This window comes from Corvus cornix, chromosome 1A (assembly GCF_000738735.6).
Source record: "Corvus cornix cornix isolate S_Up_H32 chromosome 1A, ASM73873v5, whole genome shotgun sequence".
In the NCBI taxonomy this organism is placed as follows: Eukaryota; Metazoa; Chordata; class Aves; order Passeriformes; family Corvidae; genus Corvus; species Corvus cornix.
Genome location: NC_047057.1, coordinates 14397777 through 14410537, shown reverse-complemented (window position 1 = coordinate 14410537; position 12761 = coordinate 14397777). Strand labels below are relative to the sequence as shown.

Sequence of the window (12761 nt, the reverse complement as noted above, 5' to 3'; positions counted from 1 at the left end):
GTCAGAATCAGTCACTAAGAATGCTCCCTGCTGGCTCTGAGCTCCAGAGCATCCATCTATTATTTCAAAAATTGCACTATATTTTTTACCAGTGTTCTGACACTGTAAAAACACTGCCTAATTTCACAAAAAAACCAGTCATACTTCTTAGATTATGCTGAGTCATCCAAAATGTCTGTTCATTTCTTTCTGTGAAGACAATGTTTTAAATGGATATAAGTAATCCACTAAAACCAAATATATCTCTGAGTTGCAGGACCCATCACATAGACCCATTGCTCTCTTCTTGTTTATTTTTATATATTTGTATATATCTATTTTTTTAATATATATTTATTTATATCTCTATATATATATATGGACCTCTAACTTTAGTGGAGAGGCAAATTGAAAATATTTAGCAACAGCTAACACCTCACAGACATTTGTTCTCCTACAAAGAAATACCTCAGGGATCTACAGGCTCATTGTTGACCCTCTTAATGATACTACTACAGTTTATTATTCCTGCATTTGCCCAATTGCTGAACATCCATCATACTCTCACGCGGAGACAAAGGTCTTTCTGGGAGTGTAAATGTTGCAGCATTTTGATGATGCAACTTCAAATCACTGAAGGTTAGCAAATAACCTGAGCTCCAGCATTGCACAGATCAGTGTGCGGAAGGAAAAAAACCCAAACATTTACTGAACAAGCAGAACCATTCATCACGGTTGCAGATAAACACAGAATAAATACAAAGGCTGCAAGACCTTCAAACTTCATAGCTAGAAACGTCCTGATACTTCTTTCTGTTTGCAACAAGTTTTTAGAGGACTTTTATGGTGTTGAAACCAGGGCATGGATCTGGACTAAGGCTGCACTTTTTCATGCATCTCATGGGCTCTTTAGCCTCTTCTGGCCTTGGTTGCCTCTTGGCTGATAATGCTGTCGCTATTGGTGCCTCTCCTTGGAATTCTCACGTGTTTGTAACTTGCTTATAAACAGCAAGGATGGTGTTTAATGATTTCTCTCCCCTCCCTGCAATACTTATTATAATTAGAGATGTACTGAAACAAAAACTGTAACAATCAAGGGAGTAGGAAGATACACTGACACTCACTGCCCTTAAATAAAACATGGCCTTCAGTAGGTAAAAGATGAAACAGATGAATTTTACCAACAAAGTGAGAAGACCAGTGTTTCTATGTTATCTTTACATTATGGATGGGAAAATTTTACATTTCACTGTGTAATTCCTGCTCTCGGTGCAGCACTCCTTTTCGCCCACTGCTCCAGTTTACGCAAGAATGGCAGGTTAATTTCTGAGAAAGTAATACAAATCACTGTCCACATAACTGTAATCACAGGCTACAGCTTTATGTAATTTTGTTTACTTACGCTGTTTCCCTCTGCATTGTGATTTCTGGAAAATGGATAGAAAGAGCCAAGCTGCATCCAGCGCAGGCAGAGTTCGTAGGTAGTGTTGTAGTTAAACCCACAGATATCAGCACCAATCTAAGGAAAAATAAAATTTTGGGGTTTTGTAAGTGTTTGTGATTGTGACTGAGGCCCAAAAATGAGAGGCTACAGAAATTTGCTAACAAAAATAATTTTTGTAAAGAAATAAGTGTTTTTAATTACTTTATAAGAATGCTCCATAATGATACAAATTTTTCTGCAACTGAGGTTGTGTTGTCTCCTAGAGCACTAAGTTCAGTGTGGAAGACCTGACTGTATTTCCAAATTCTTCTGACTGTATTTCCAAATATCTCTACAAATTCTCCCTCCCAACTTGCAGACCTAGGGGTTTTGCAAGGGGCCTTAATCACAGAATACATAATACAAAGAGATCAGTTTAGGATGGCACGCATTAAGTCAGCCTGAAGCTTGCAGTGCTATTTTTGTTTCCCTTCAGCAGCCAAGACTGACATTAAGCCTTTTAATCTGCAGTTCCTTACGCTGTCGAGGCTGTTACTGCTGGCCACCTCAAGTGGCTTGTTCCAGAAAACATTTGAGTTAATTTGAAGTGATATTGTGTATGTGCCAGCACCTGCCTAGAGGACACCAGACTTACATAGGGAATACCAAAGAGGTTGAATTCCAGGATTCCAACGACTGACCGGTGCAGGTCCTTCCACTGAGAGAAGTTGTCACCCAGCCAGTGTCCACTGTGCTTCCCACTGCCAACGAATGTGGACCGACTCAAGACAAACGCCCGCTTTCCAGTTGCTTGCTGGACAACACTGCAAAGAAATGCAACAAGATCATTAAAAACAACAATGGTAACCAAGAGCTCTTATCATCAGCCTCAGCGTCCAGGCACAATTTTATCTGAAAGGGTATTATTCATGAAACAATTATTATTGCGATCCCTACTCACATGAAAATGTGGCTGCAGAACTGCAAATAAAAGAAAGTTTCACACAGTGACCAAAATAAAAAAAATAAAATCTATCCGATTCGCAAAACAATTTGTCTCAGGTATTTTTCGTCTTGCTAAATAATAATTTGCATTTAATTTATTCTCAGCAGTGTCTCAAAATGAAAAATTGAATCATAATTTCCTTTGTATATTAGTACATTAAATTAAGTGTCCAGTGAGTTCCTAAAAAACAATATAACAGGTATTTTTTTCAACACAGGATTTAGTTAGAGATTTGTATTGGTAAATAAAGTTCTAACATCCTGGAACTAAAAGCAAAAAAAGCCCAACAAAACACAAAAACCAAAAAACCAAAACCACACAAAAATATCAAAATTATATCTAAACATCTTATAAAAAAATAAATAATCAATATAGAAAACAAATGTGTAATCATTCAAAATGCCACCCCATCCTTGTAGTATTTCCTCTGGTTTCCTGTCTTTTTTAATATATGAGGTTTCATTCAAGAATTAGTAGTACAATGAATTTATCTTTGCTTTTTGAAAATCATTTTGCTGCATCACCAGAAAATCAAGGAATATATCTTACTAACAAATCTATTACAAAATTCCTCAGCATAGACTCCTCTCTGTACATAATTATAAATTCCATTATTTTATACTGCAGGAACTCAAATTCAACTCTGCTTTAATATGATTTGGGCAACACAATTTAGATTCTCTGGGAAATTCTAGCATGAAATACTAATCATGTTGTTCACCATCTACTTCCTTCTCCCTTTTCTTAAGGAGATTTCATCAAGAGTTCTTTCACCTGTACTCATAATGGCCCAGTGTTTGCTCTTGGGTCTGTAATGGCACACAGACTTTAAAGTGCTTCAACACTTGCTTCTGAAGCAAAAAAAACCCCAACCCAACAGCTTTCATGGAAGACTGAATGTATTAATCTTAGGGGCCATATGCAGTAAGAGGTGCAATTCTTGAACTGTGAGGGACCTGCTGGTTCTGGTTTGCAGGTGCACTGTAGGGCCAACAACTGAACAAGACTCCGTGTGCTTTGTATAAAAGTTATTTTGGAGCCTTTCATGGATGTCTGTAGCAGGAGTGCTCTCCTCTGGCTCTCTTTGGCTCTATTTGCAAACACAGGTGTTAATGAAGGCAATATCAGATCAACTCAGCTATGATCCAGAGCTGCATAAACAATTTGCAACAAGTAATTTATTGCATAAGTTCAGTTTTTTGCGAACCATTTCAGAACAGGTCCTAATGTTGTCAAATGTATTTGTTGATTTAAATTATTTACAGAATATCATGTGCAAATAACTCTTGGCATTAAGCTATGCACAGACCGATTGCTGCTAGTTTATGTATTCAAATTCAAACCATTTGACATAGGCCAGATGACACATTTCCTGTTCTCTGTCTGCCTCAGAATAATTCTTAGAATTGATTTTTTATATGATTATGAAGTTGTCATGTATTTTCATCCAATATTCTGCACTTGATGCTGGGTGCTAAATATTCCTGTCAGTAATTTAATTTAATATATTCTTTGTGAAGAGTGAATGCAAAAAGGATATGCAACCAGCCTTGAAAAGAAATGTATTTGAGAAACCCAAATGAGTATGTAGGAAAAATACTACACTGAAGTTTCCCAGCTTTGCAGCAAAATCAACCTCTGCATACACTTTTGGTGGTCTGCTCCACATTTGGCCGAGCAAAGTAAGTTTGTTTTGTAAGGAGCCCTGGAAGCAAGTGGTTCAGGAAGGGGGAAGGTTCCCAGCCTTGGGGAAGGCTGTGAGGAGCTGTGCAGCAGTAACTGATCCAGTGGCATTAGTCTGGAGCAGCACAGCCAGGACAATGTGGGCACTGAAGGGGCTGGGGCAGGTGTGCCTGCAAACAAAGCTTTTCCTCCTGAATTCACAGGGTTTGTCTCAGGCAATTGGCTTTGCTGGCACAAAGCTTGAGTAAAGCTAAAAAAAACAGCTCAAGAAGACAGGAAATCTGAAGGCTCTATTCACAGTGCTACCAAGACAGTACACGGTTATGTGGACTCCAGTGTGCAGAGAACAAACTCCAGTGGAGAGAGCAGTGCTGGCAGGATCTCTTCAGAGGCCCAAAAACCATGGTAAGAAGTCCAGAGTTCAGAGGCTTTCTGCTCTTTCTGCCAAAAGTAGAGCTGTGCTTCAGCCAGGCCCGTAAGAGCTGACAAACTACTTCTGCTCTTTCTCAGTGCTTCCCTTGCCCCGGATTTGGCAATAAAATACAAACACATCAACACCAGAATTAGGCTCACTTAACCATGTCCTCCGGATGCTATCACAATCCAGCTTCTGAAAATGAGTGCTAAGTGCTGAAACAGACCACACGTCAACCCCTGCTTTGGCTCTTCCATTGTGGTATTAAATTTCCCTGCATTTTAACTCAAGCCCTGCTGGAAAAGGCATGATTTGCCCATTTCATTTAATCCAACAGCTAGCTTTGCACAGCAACAGTCTGCCTGCGTAAGCTGGTCTTGAGTGCTTCCCAGCTGCAAAATGAGTTTTACAGTAGCTGACAGCAACTGTGCTGCAATGCAGCTCTGCCCTCCTGAACCAACTGAGCCCCAAGCCAATCTGCAAAACACTGCCTGCCAGGAACCAGAGGCAACTCCAGAAGCAGCTGGCAGACCTGTACAGTTTGGATTCTCCACTGACAGTGACAGAAACTCCTCTGCCACAACAGCAAAGGGACAGACAAATTCCCCTGACACTACACAAGGCTGCTTCTGCTGCAGCTGCTCATGAGAAGGTCTAACCAAGCACACAAGCATCTTGCTCTAGATATACAAAAGCAGGAGGTGAAAAGTTAGGCCCTACACACACATCCTGATTTAGCTGAGAAAAGTAAAATTAGAAAGGATTCTGTTCTTCGTTCCAAGGTTCTCTTTTCTTGAAACTTCTTACTAAATGGCAAACAGTAAAATGAAACATGGGTCTGTTTCTTATTAAATACTATTACAGATTTCCCAGGTAACATCAGTGGCTTTTAAAATGCATTTTAATCACCTGAAATCTGATTAGAAATATTTTAAAAACTTACTTGAAAGTTGGTTCTGTCTGTGACCAGCCAAAAAGAGAGTGTGTGTTGTAATGGTCTCCAAGGTAAGTCTTGGAGTCAGGACACAGTGTCTTTTCTGCCAGGGAACGATCAGAGATGCCTGAGAATGACACAAAACACTGCAAAATCATGTACATCACAATTCAAATGTCTTCACATTTCTACACATTTAGGGGTGAAAACACCAAAAGATTTGGGAAGAGGAAAAGCTGGAGCGCTGGACCTGCAATGATTTAAGGTTAGCAAATAGCCACGAATACATGCTTGCAGACAGGCACCTGTCCTTGGAGAGGGGGAGAGGACTGAGTAAACAATGATAATTAATTTCAAGTTCTATGTCCAATAATTCAAAACATCTGTACAGATGTCATGTATTCAGTAAGTAATAGTCAGAAAGAAAATTTCTGCTTTGCTGAATTAAGAATGCACCTACATATTATGTCACACAATGACAAATCTTAGTTAAAAGCAAAAATTTTGCACAGATGCTACCTGGTCTTTGATCCCATATCAAAGAGATGCTGGCAAAGCCCATTTGGTGCAAAAAAATTTCTATCCTCTTCAGGTAACCACCATGAAAAGGCCACACGAAATTCAGCAGGAATTGGACAGGTCAGATGTTTATACATCTTATAAAATTCTCTTAAAATATAAAAAGAAAGTAAATTCTCAAAAATTCTTTTTTTTCATGCTTAATTAGGTGCATTCACCATTGCAACTTTTTCTCCATGAACAAGCAATCTCCCTGCCTAATTGCACTTCCTGTATGGTTGCAGTTCATTATCAAAATTTCTCTGTACCTGAAACCCCATTAGCCTCTCTGCTCTGCTGTGCCACTACAGCTACAATCCTTGTGTTTGGATCTCTAGACACAAAGTGTGGGTGCTCTACATCAGAAATAACTTAATTTATAGGCAATTTCCAAGTAACTTTGACTGCTATGTCTTTGAAGAAGACACTAAGCTTCTGAGGAAAGTCATACTTAATGTCCCAGTGGCTCTTGATTATTAGCCCCATAAATTTAAGGTGGGATAGGAGAGAAAATGCTACCACATGAATCATAGTTTCATGCTTCCTTCTTTTTCTGAGTATTTTGTATTCTGCCTCAGCAATACTGATTATTTTACAACTGCGTATTAATCTTCAGTATAAAGTGTTTTATAGAAAATTGATTTGAAGGACATCTGGTTTTAGAAGTTCAAGCCATGGTTACATGTGGTTATAAAATTTAGATAAGGAGGTTGAAGGCTACATTGACAAAATGCCTGAGGCTCTAAGACTGGGACTTGCACAGATGAAATCACCTCAGACAACAGTGAGCTCCCAAAACTCTGCTAGCCCCAGGAAAGTCCTAATGCCTTGTTGGACTCAACAGCTTAGGTCACATCTCATGCCTACACCAGTCAAGGGCTTGGACAGCTAAGAACATGCATCTATTCTATAAAGTGAAATAGAAAAGAAAGCCCTTAAACACCGGTTCAAAACAGATTCCCTGCAACTTGGAATGTAATGCCTAGGACTCCTGGCTGCAGAAGGGAGACCAGTACCAGGGAGGTCTCTGGGAAGACCTTAGAGCAGCCTTCTGGTACCTAAAGGGGACCTACAATAAACCTGAAGAGGGACTTTTTAAAAGGGCATGGAGTGATAGGACAGGGAGTAATTGTTTCAAGAGAGTTGGCTTATATTAGACATAAGGAAGAAATTCTTTACTGTGAGGGTGGTGAAACACTGAAACGGGCTGCCCAGAGAAGTTGTAGATGCCCATCCCCAGAAAGTGTTCAAGGCCAGGATGGATAGGGTTTCAAGAAACCTGGTGTCCCTTCCCATGGTAGGGGGGCTGGAACAACATGGTCTCAAAGGTCCCTTCCAACACAAACCATTCTATGATTTCATGGTATCATCCTAATACTGTGAGTCACAAGCAGAAATAGGGGCATACGTGCCTAAGTCAAGTCAGAGAAACTGGGCTCAAAACACACCTGTCTTCAGTATCTCTCAGTGTCCTTACACGTCATGTAGGCCTCTAGGTCTGAGTCCTTTCTAGTGCCTCAGACTTCAATGCTAATCTTCACAAAGCTCAGCTGCATGGCTCAGAAGCCACTGCATGGATTCACTCTCAGTCCTTTGTGATGTAAAGGGACCTCTGCCATTTTGGCCATTTTACCCAGTGTCTCACTTTTTTTTTTTTTTTTTTTTTTTTGAAGACTGACAAAAAATGAAGGTAATTTAAGGCAAAGGTGGAAATTCTCATCATTTCCTGGGCTTTGGTCAAGACCCACAGGGCCAGTATGCAGTGGTTACCTTACAAAGAGAGCAAACACCAAAATCATCATTAAAAGCTCTGCTTCTGCTTTCAAAAATTTACAATCCCTTTATAATATTTTGTCATGCTTTTGTTATGTTTATGTTTCTCTTACATTCAAAGTAAAAAAAAACCAAATTGCAATTTAATAAAGAACACTTTGAATTCTCATGACAGTACGAAAGCCTGAAGGCAAAAAGGGGACATTTCCAATACTCCACTGTCAGCTTTCTGGTGCATATTAACACTGCTCAGGCAGCTGGGCTTTCCTGGGGAAATGTTGGCTGGATTAACTGCCAGGACCACTGGCAATAATCATAGGTATTCATGGCTTCCTGGGGAAGAATGAACATATCATTAACTCAGCTACTGGAAAAGGTTTTCCCATTCCTGTAAGTCTCCCATAGGCTTAGACATTTTAAAACTTATTTTCAGCGCATTTCTAGTAACACAGTGAAATTTTTTTCCTAAGAAAAAGGAAATATACTGAACTAAGGCACCAGGGAGATACCATCTCCCTTGTCATAGCTTGTGAGAAGCCGAGACTGCCCATCTCTGAGACTAGCAGTGGAAAGGCAGAAGGGTTACTCCCTCCATAAGTCTGTAGCTGAGTTACAGTGTAGGTATCTTGCCCTTTTTTTGATGTGGACCAGTTGCTCAGTGAATGGCAGGAAAGCTCATTTTTCTAGTCCTGTTACGAGGCAGACCCTTGGACAGAGGAAAGTGATTATTTTTGATCCAATCGTCAAAGCTGAGCCACTGGAGTCTTGAACAAATATGTAACTGAACTGAACATACAGAACAGGCAGGGAAAGATGGAAAATGACAGAATGGATTTTCCCCCCCCCAAAAATATAGCCTATCAAGGTTTAAAGCAAAACAAACAAGAAAACCAAAGAAACAAACAAACAAAAAATTGACAATGAAATTATATTATTATACTTACTAGGAGTGTAAGGAGGATTATTGATTTCATTATCAGCACATCCAGGATACTGGCCTCTCATGAAATTGGATGGTTCATTCATATCCTTTAATAAAGAGAGTAAGACATGTGGAAATCTTCATTTTCTTTTTTTTAAAGAAGGGAGGGCAGATATAATGAGACATACAATCCAGATCCCATCGTAGTCAAGGACATCCTTAAACTCCAGACACAACTGGGTCCACCACTCCACAGTCCTAGGGTTGGTGTAGTCAGGAAACACAGAATCTCCAGGAGGCCAGGCCTAGGGGTTACATATGTAAATCCTGGTTATTGTCTCATTTCTGTTACACTGCTGCTTTATTGTTTTGAAGCAGCACTAGACCAAATGCATTGCAAAATTAAAAAACCCACCTGCCCGACAGCAGGAGTTACACCATCAGAGTTGTTCACCCACACTCCCATTTCCTGGCCGAGTTCGTAAGGTCTGTAAGTGCCTGGCTCCTCATCCTTGGTTATGAAAGGGTCCTGAAAACAGCAATCATATTTCCTTTATTGAAATCCCAGAGGTGACAAATACTCTTCTATTTGTATATTTTAGAAAAATTTGGATTATGTTCTTAATGCCGATTGCAAAAATATTGGAAGAAAACAGCATTAAAATTTAATAAGAGTTGAGAGCACATAATAATTTAGAAAAAGTCATTAAGGATATGTCATGAGTATTTCTTGTGTAAGGCAATGTGAAATTATTAAATACCCTCTTGTTTATTTTTTATGAGACTTTCTATGTTCAAATTATTTTAGAGAGGCACTAGATTTTACTCTCCCCCCACCAAGGTCTCCGCTGCAGCTCAGTGCCATGCATTCCCACACTTGAGCCCCTCTGGGTTTCCTCCAAGACAATCATTATTCCAGCTGCCTCAGTATCAACAGCTCAATGCTGGAATAACTAAAATTTTCAAGGGGCTTGAAGTTGGGCATATCCAACCTCCAAAGGGCCCTGTTAGCCCCCCATTCCAAATCAAGGTGGACAAGGGTATTTTATGCCAGTCAGATGCAGAGTAACCCAATTCACACCTGCCTGTGGGGCCTTACACCTCCGTTCTCCGCAGGTACCAAGACCACAGAATTTTACACCCCACAACTTGTCCTTCCTGCCCCATTTCACTGCTTGGGGTGGTCACCACATCCCACTGCTGCCAGTGATAATGACACCAACAACTTGTGTGCCTCAGGATGGCCATCAGTAGCCATCAAGCTCATCCAAAGTGAGCCTGATCAGCTCCTGGGGATGATAGAGGCCCACCCAGCATGCTGGAAAGTTAATAAAGTTAGGAATAATTTGAGATGCCAGTGAATGAAGAGATACTCTGCAACTCTGCTCAGCAGTCAGCTGCAACCTAAAGGAGATAAGTGCACTTCGCAATACAACCCTAACTGGAAGCAGTTACCTGCTTTGTGGCTTTTAGAACAGATAAAGATTGCAGCCATTTTAGAAGGGAACTCTACTTTTTCCTTAGAAAACCTTACTTCCTCGCGTTCTGCTTTAGACAATACCTTTCAGTTATGAAACAAAATAGAGAAAAACACTATTGAAACAATTCTTCCATTCAGTTATAGCTTGTGTAATAATTTAAGTGAACTTTAATCAAAATGTGATAGAAGTCTAACTAATAAATATCTTAGGAAGAAAAAAATATCAGATCCCAAACGGTAAGTTGCTTTAAAGGCTTGTTTCAAAGCTCATTTAAATGCCTGAATTAATTGCTTGATTTACTTGTAAGCCCTCTGATAACTATAGCTCTGGTGAGGGAAGTATGTTCTTCCACGCCTCAACAACAAAAGCTACAGCTAAATCCCTACTTTAAGTGCGAAATTCCGTTTAACTTTAACTATCCAGCTCTAGTGTCACCTCCATAAGGACTGTAAGTGTCCATTACATTTTTTAGCTTGTTCAACAGTCCAACTTTGCAAAAAGACAAAACTGTCCATCTGCAATAATTATCCTATAATTGAGGTAAAGATGTCTCTCAAGGGACTTGAAGGCTAGAAAGAGTCATCTTAATTAGCTACTCCTAATCCAAACGTACGGCTTCCTTCAGCTGAAAGGTTATTCCAGTGCATAAATCTAATACATTATGCAGGTTTAGTATGGCCCTAAAGAGAACAAAACCTCTCCATGTATGCAAGGGTTGTTTTTGGGGAAGGAGTTTCAAGCCTGTTAAATTGTGCCTAACTCATCTTTTTAGCATCTTGGGGAGGAGGTGCTGAGCATCCTGAACTCCAACTGACTGCCTAAAGACTGGGGAGCACCCAGCACATACCCAGACAGATGCACTTCCACCTGTGGCCCCAAACATAGATTTTGATGCACATCCATAAAAACTTATCTCCGGAAATTTCAGCCTCTACAGCTCACAGAACTGGACTTTAAAAATATTAAAGATATCAAGCATTATTTTGAATCATGAGCATGTTGCTCTTGACTTCTAAGTATTCTGCCACTCATGTCATTCCTAGCTGTTTCTATTTTTAGTATGATTTAATAGATGGTATACAAGGTCTTTCATTAAAGATCCTCTTTAGTAAAGGTGCTTATAATTTTTCAGTGTAGTCATTGTTACTTTAGAACTTCTTTGTTTCTAAAGAATATATTTGTTCTGACACAGCTGAAACATGCACATTATTTAGTGCAATAATGATGGCAAAGTCACAATTTCCCACAAATAGAGGTGGCCTCTGAAAGAGATCAGGAGAGAGAAGTGCTAAAAGGCTGCACTTCACTCCCTTACTGGAGCCATGCTACTCTCAAGGTGACCATAGTCACGGAGGGCTCTCAGCATTGGATGCAAGCATAGGGAGCAGACTTCCTGCTGGTGTGGCACCAGCCACCCCAGTGATGGTGGCACAGCTGAGTTCAGAGTCCCATCCTCAGGCAGGTTACCAGTGTTAATACTGATAGCTGTCAGGATCTGCACTTCACTTGTGACCAAAGTGGTCTGAGGTGAGGTAGACGGAACCCATTCCCCAAATCCATTTACTAGAGGTTTTCCATGACAATAAGTGGCTGCAGTCAGAGCCCATTTCCTGAAATCATCATGAGGGAGGCAACAATGTGCTGTATTTGGGGAACTCACCCATTACTGTCACTACCCAAAGGGAATCTAAACAGAAAATTGTTCTTTCAGTATCCAACTGGATCACACTTGCCTTGATTGCACCTAGTTTGGCTTTGCTATCACTTGGGAATAAAACCCTTCACACTGCTCTAGCTCCCAACTCAACTTAGGAGAATGCTTTACATCACTAAGGAATGCTAACAGACAGATTTTGACAGAGATGTCAGCAATTGTGAAAATAGAAAACTTTGGTACTGGTGCAACCTATACTTCGCATTAACTTTTAAATAATGAAGGACAGACTGGCTCAGCTTTTGTTCTTTTTTCACAAGGTTGGCTAAATAACTAGAGCAGAAGACAGTCCTTAGATACAGGTTAGGGGAAGGCTGAAAGAAAGGCTTCCTATCTGGATTCCCATTAGCTCATTATACGAATTAAGAGTTGCTATGTTCCTTGCATCTGTCTAACAGCGGAATTTATGCAGCAACACCTCCCTGCACTGCTGCAGAATGTGCCATCTGAGAAAATGAAAGGGCTTTAAAAAAGCTGTTGAAGTTAAACTCATAAGTAAGAAGATAATGTTGCTCACCCACTAAACCATGACTGCTTGCCTGTAGCTTCATACCCAGTAGCAAGTGCAAAATAACTGGAGACATCCCAACATTGATGAAAAAGAGACAACTACCATGTATTTAATGAAAGGCAAGAGTGCATAGGAAGAGCTACCCCAAACTCCTGGTATTTTATCTTTGAGATAAACCAATAAATAGGCATGTGGTATTTAATGTTACAGCTCTCAGAGATTAGATAAATTTTAGGGTAGTATTGAGGATACAGAGACTCTAAACTGCCTAACAGTTAGAAAGAGCAATCAGTCCTGACAGCACATGTGCTCACTACTGCTTAGTTATTTACAATGATGTATCCAGTAAATTTGGGTCTATT

At 40.0% G+C, this 12761-nt stretch overlaps 1 protein-coding gene across 1 annotated transcript in view; it reads right to left on the bottom strand.

The window, feature by feature from the left end:
• The window catches only part of LOC104686914 (sucrase-isomaltase, intestinal-like), a 63362-nt gene that overhangs the window by 19309 nt on the left and 31292 nt on the right, over positions 1 to 12761 (bottom strand). The window contains exons 10-15 of the mRNA XM_010395701.3: positions 9109 to 9222; positions 8882 to 8998; positions 8716 to 8800; positions 5450 to 5567; positions 2058 to 2226; positions 1382 to 1498 (exon numbers count right to left, since the gene is read on the bottom strand). Coding sequence (XP_010394003.1) covers positions 1382 to 1498; positions 2058 to 2226; positions 5450 to 5567; positions 8716 to 8800; positions 8882 to 8998; positions 9109 to 9222 — 720 coding nt within the window. The remainder of the gene's footprint in view (positions 1 to 1381; positions 1499 to 2057; positions 2227 to 5449; positions 5568 to 8715; positions 8801 to 8881; positions 8999 to 9108; positions 9223 to 12761) is intronic.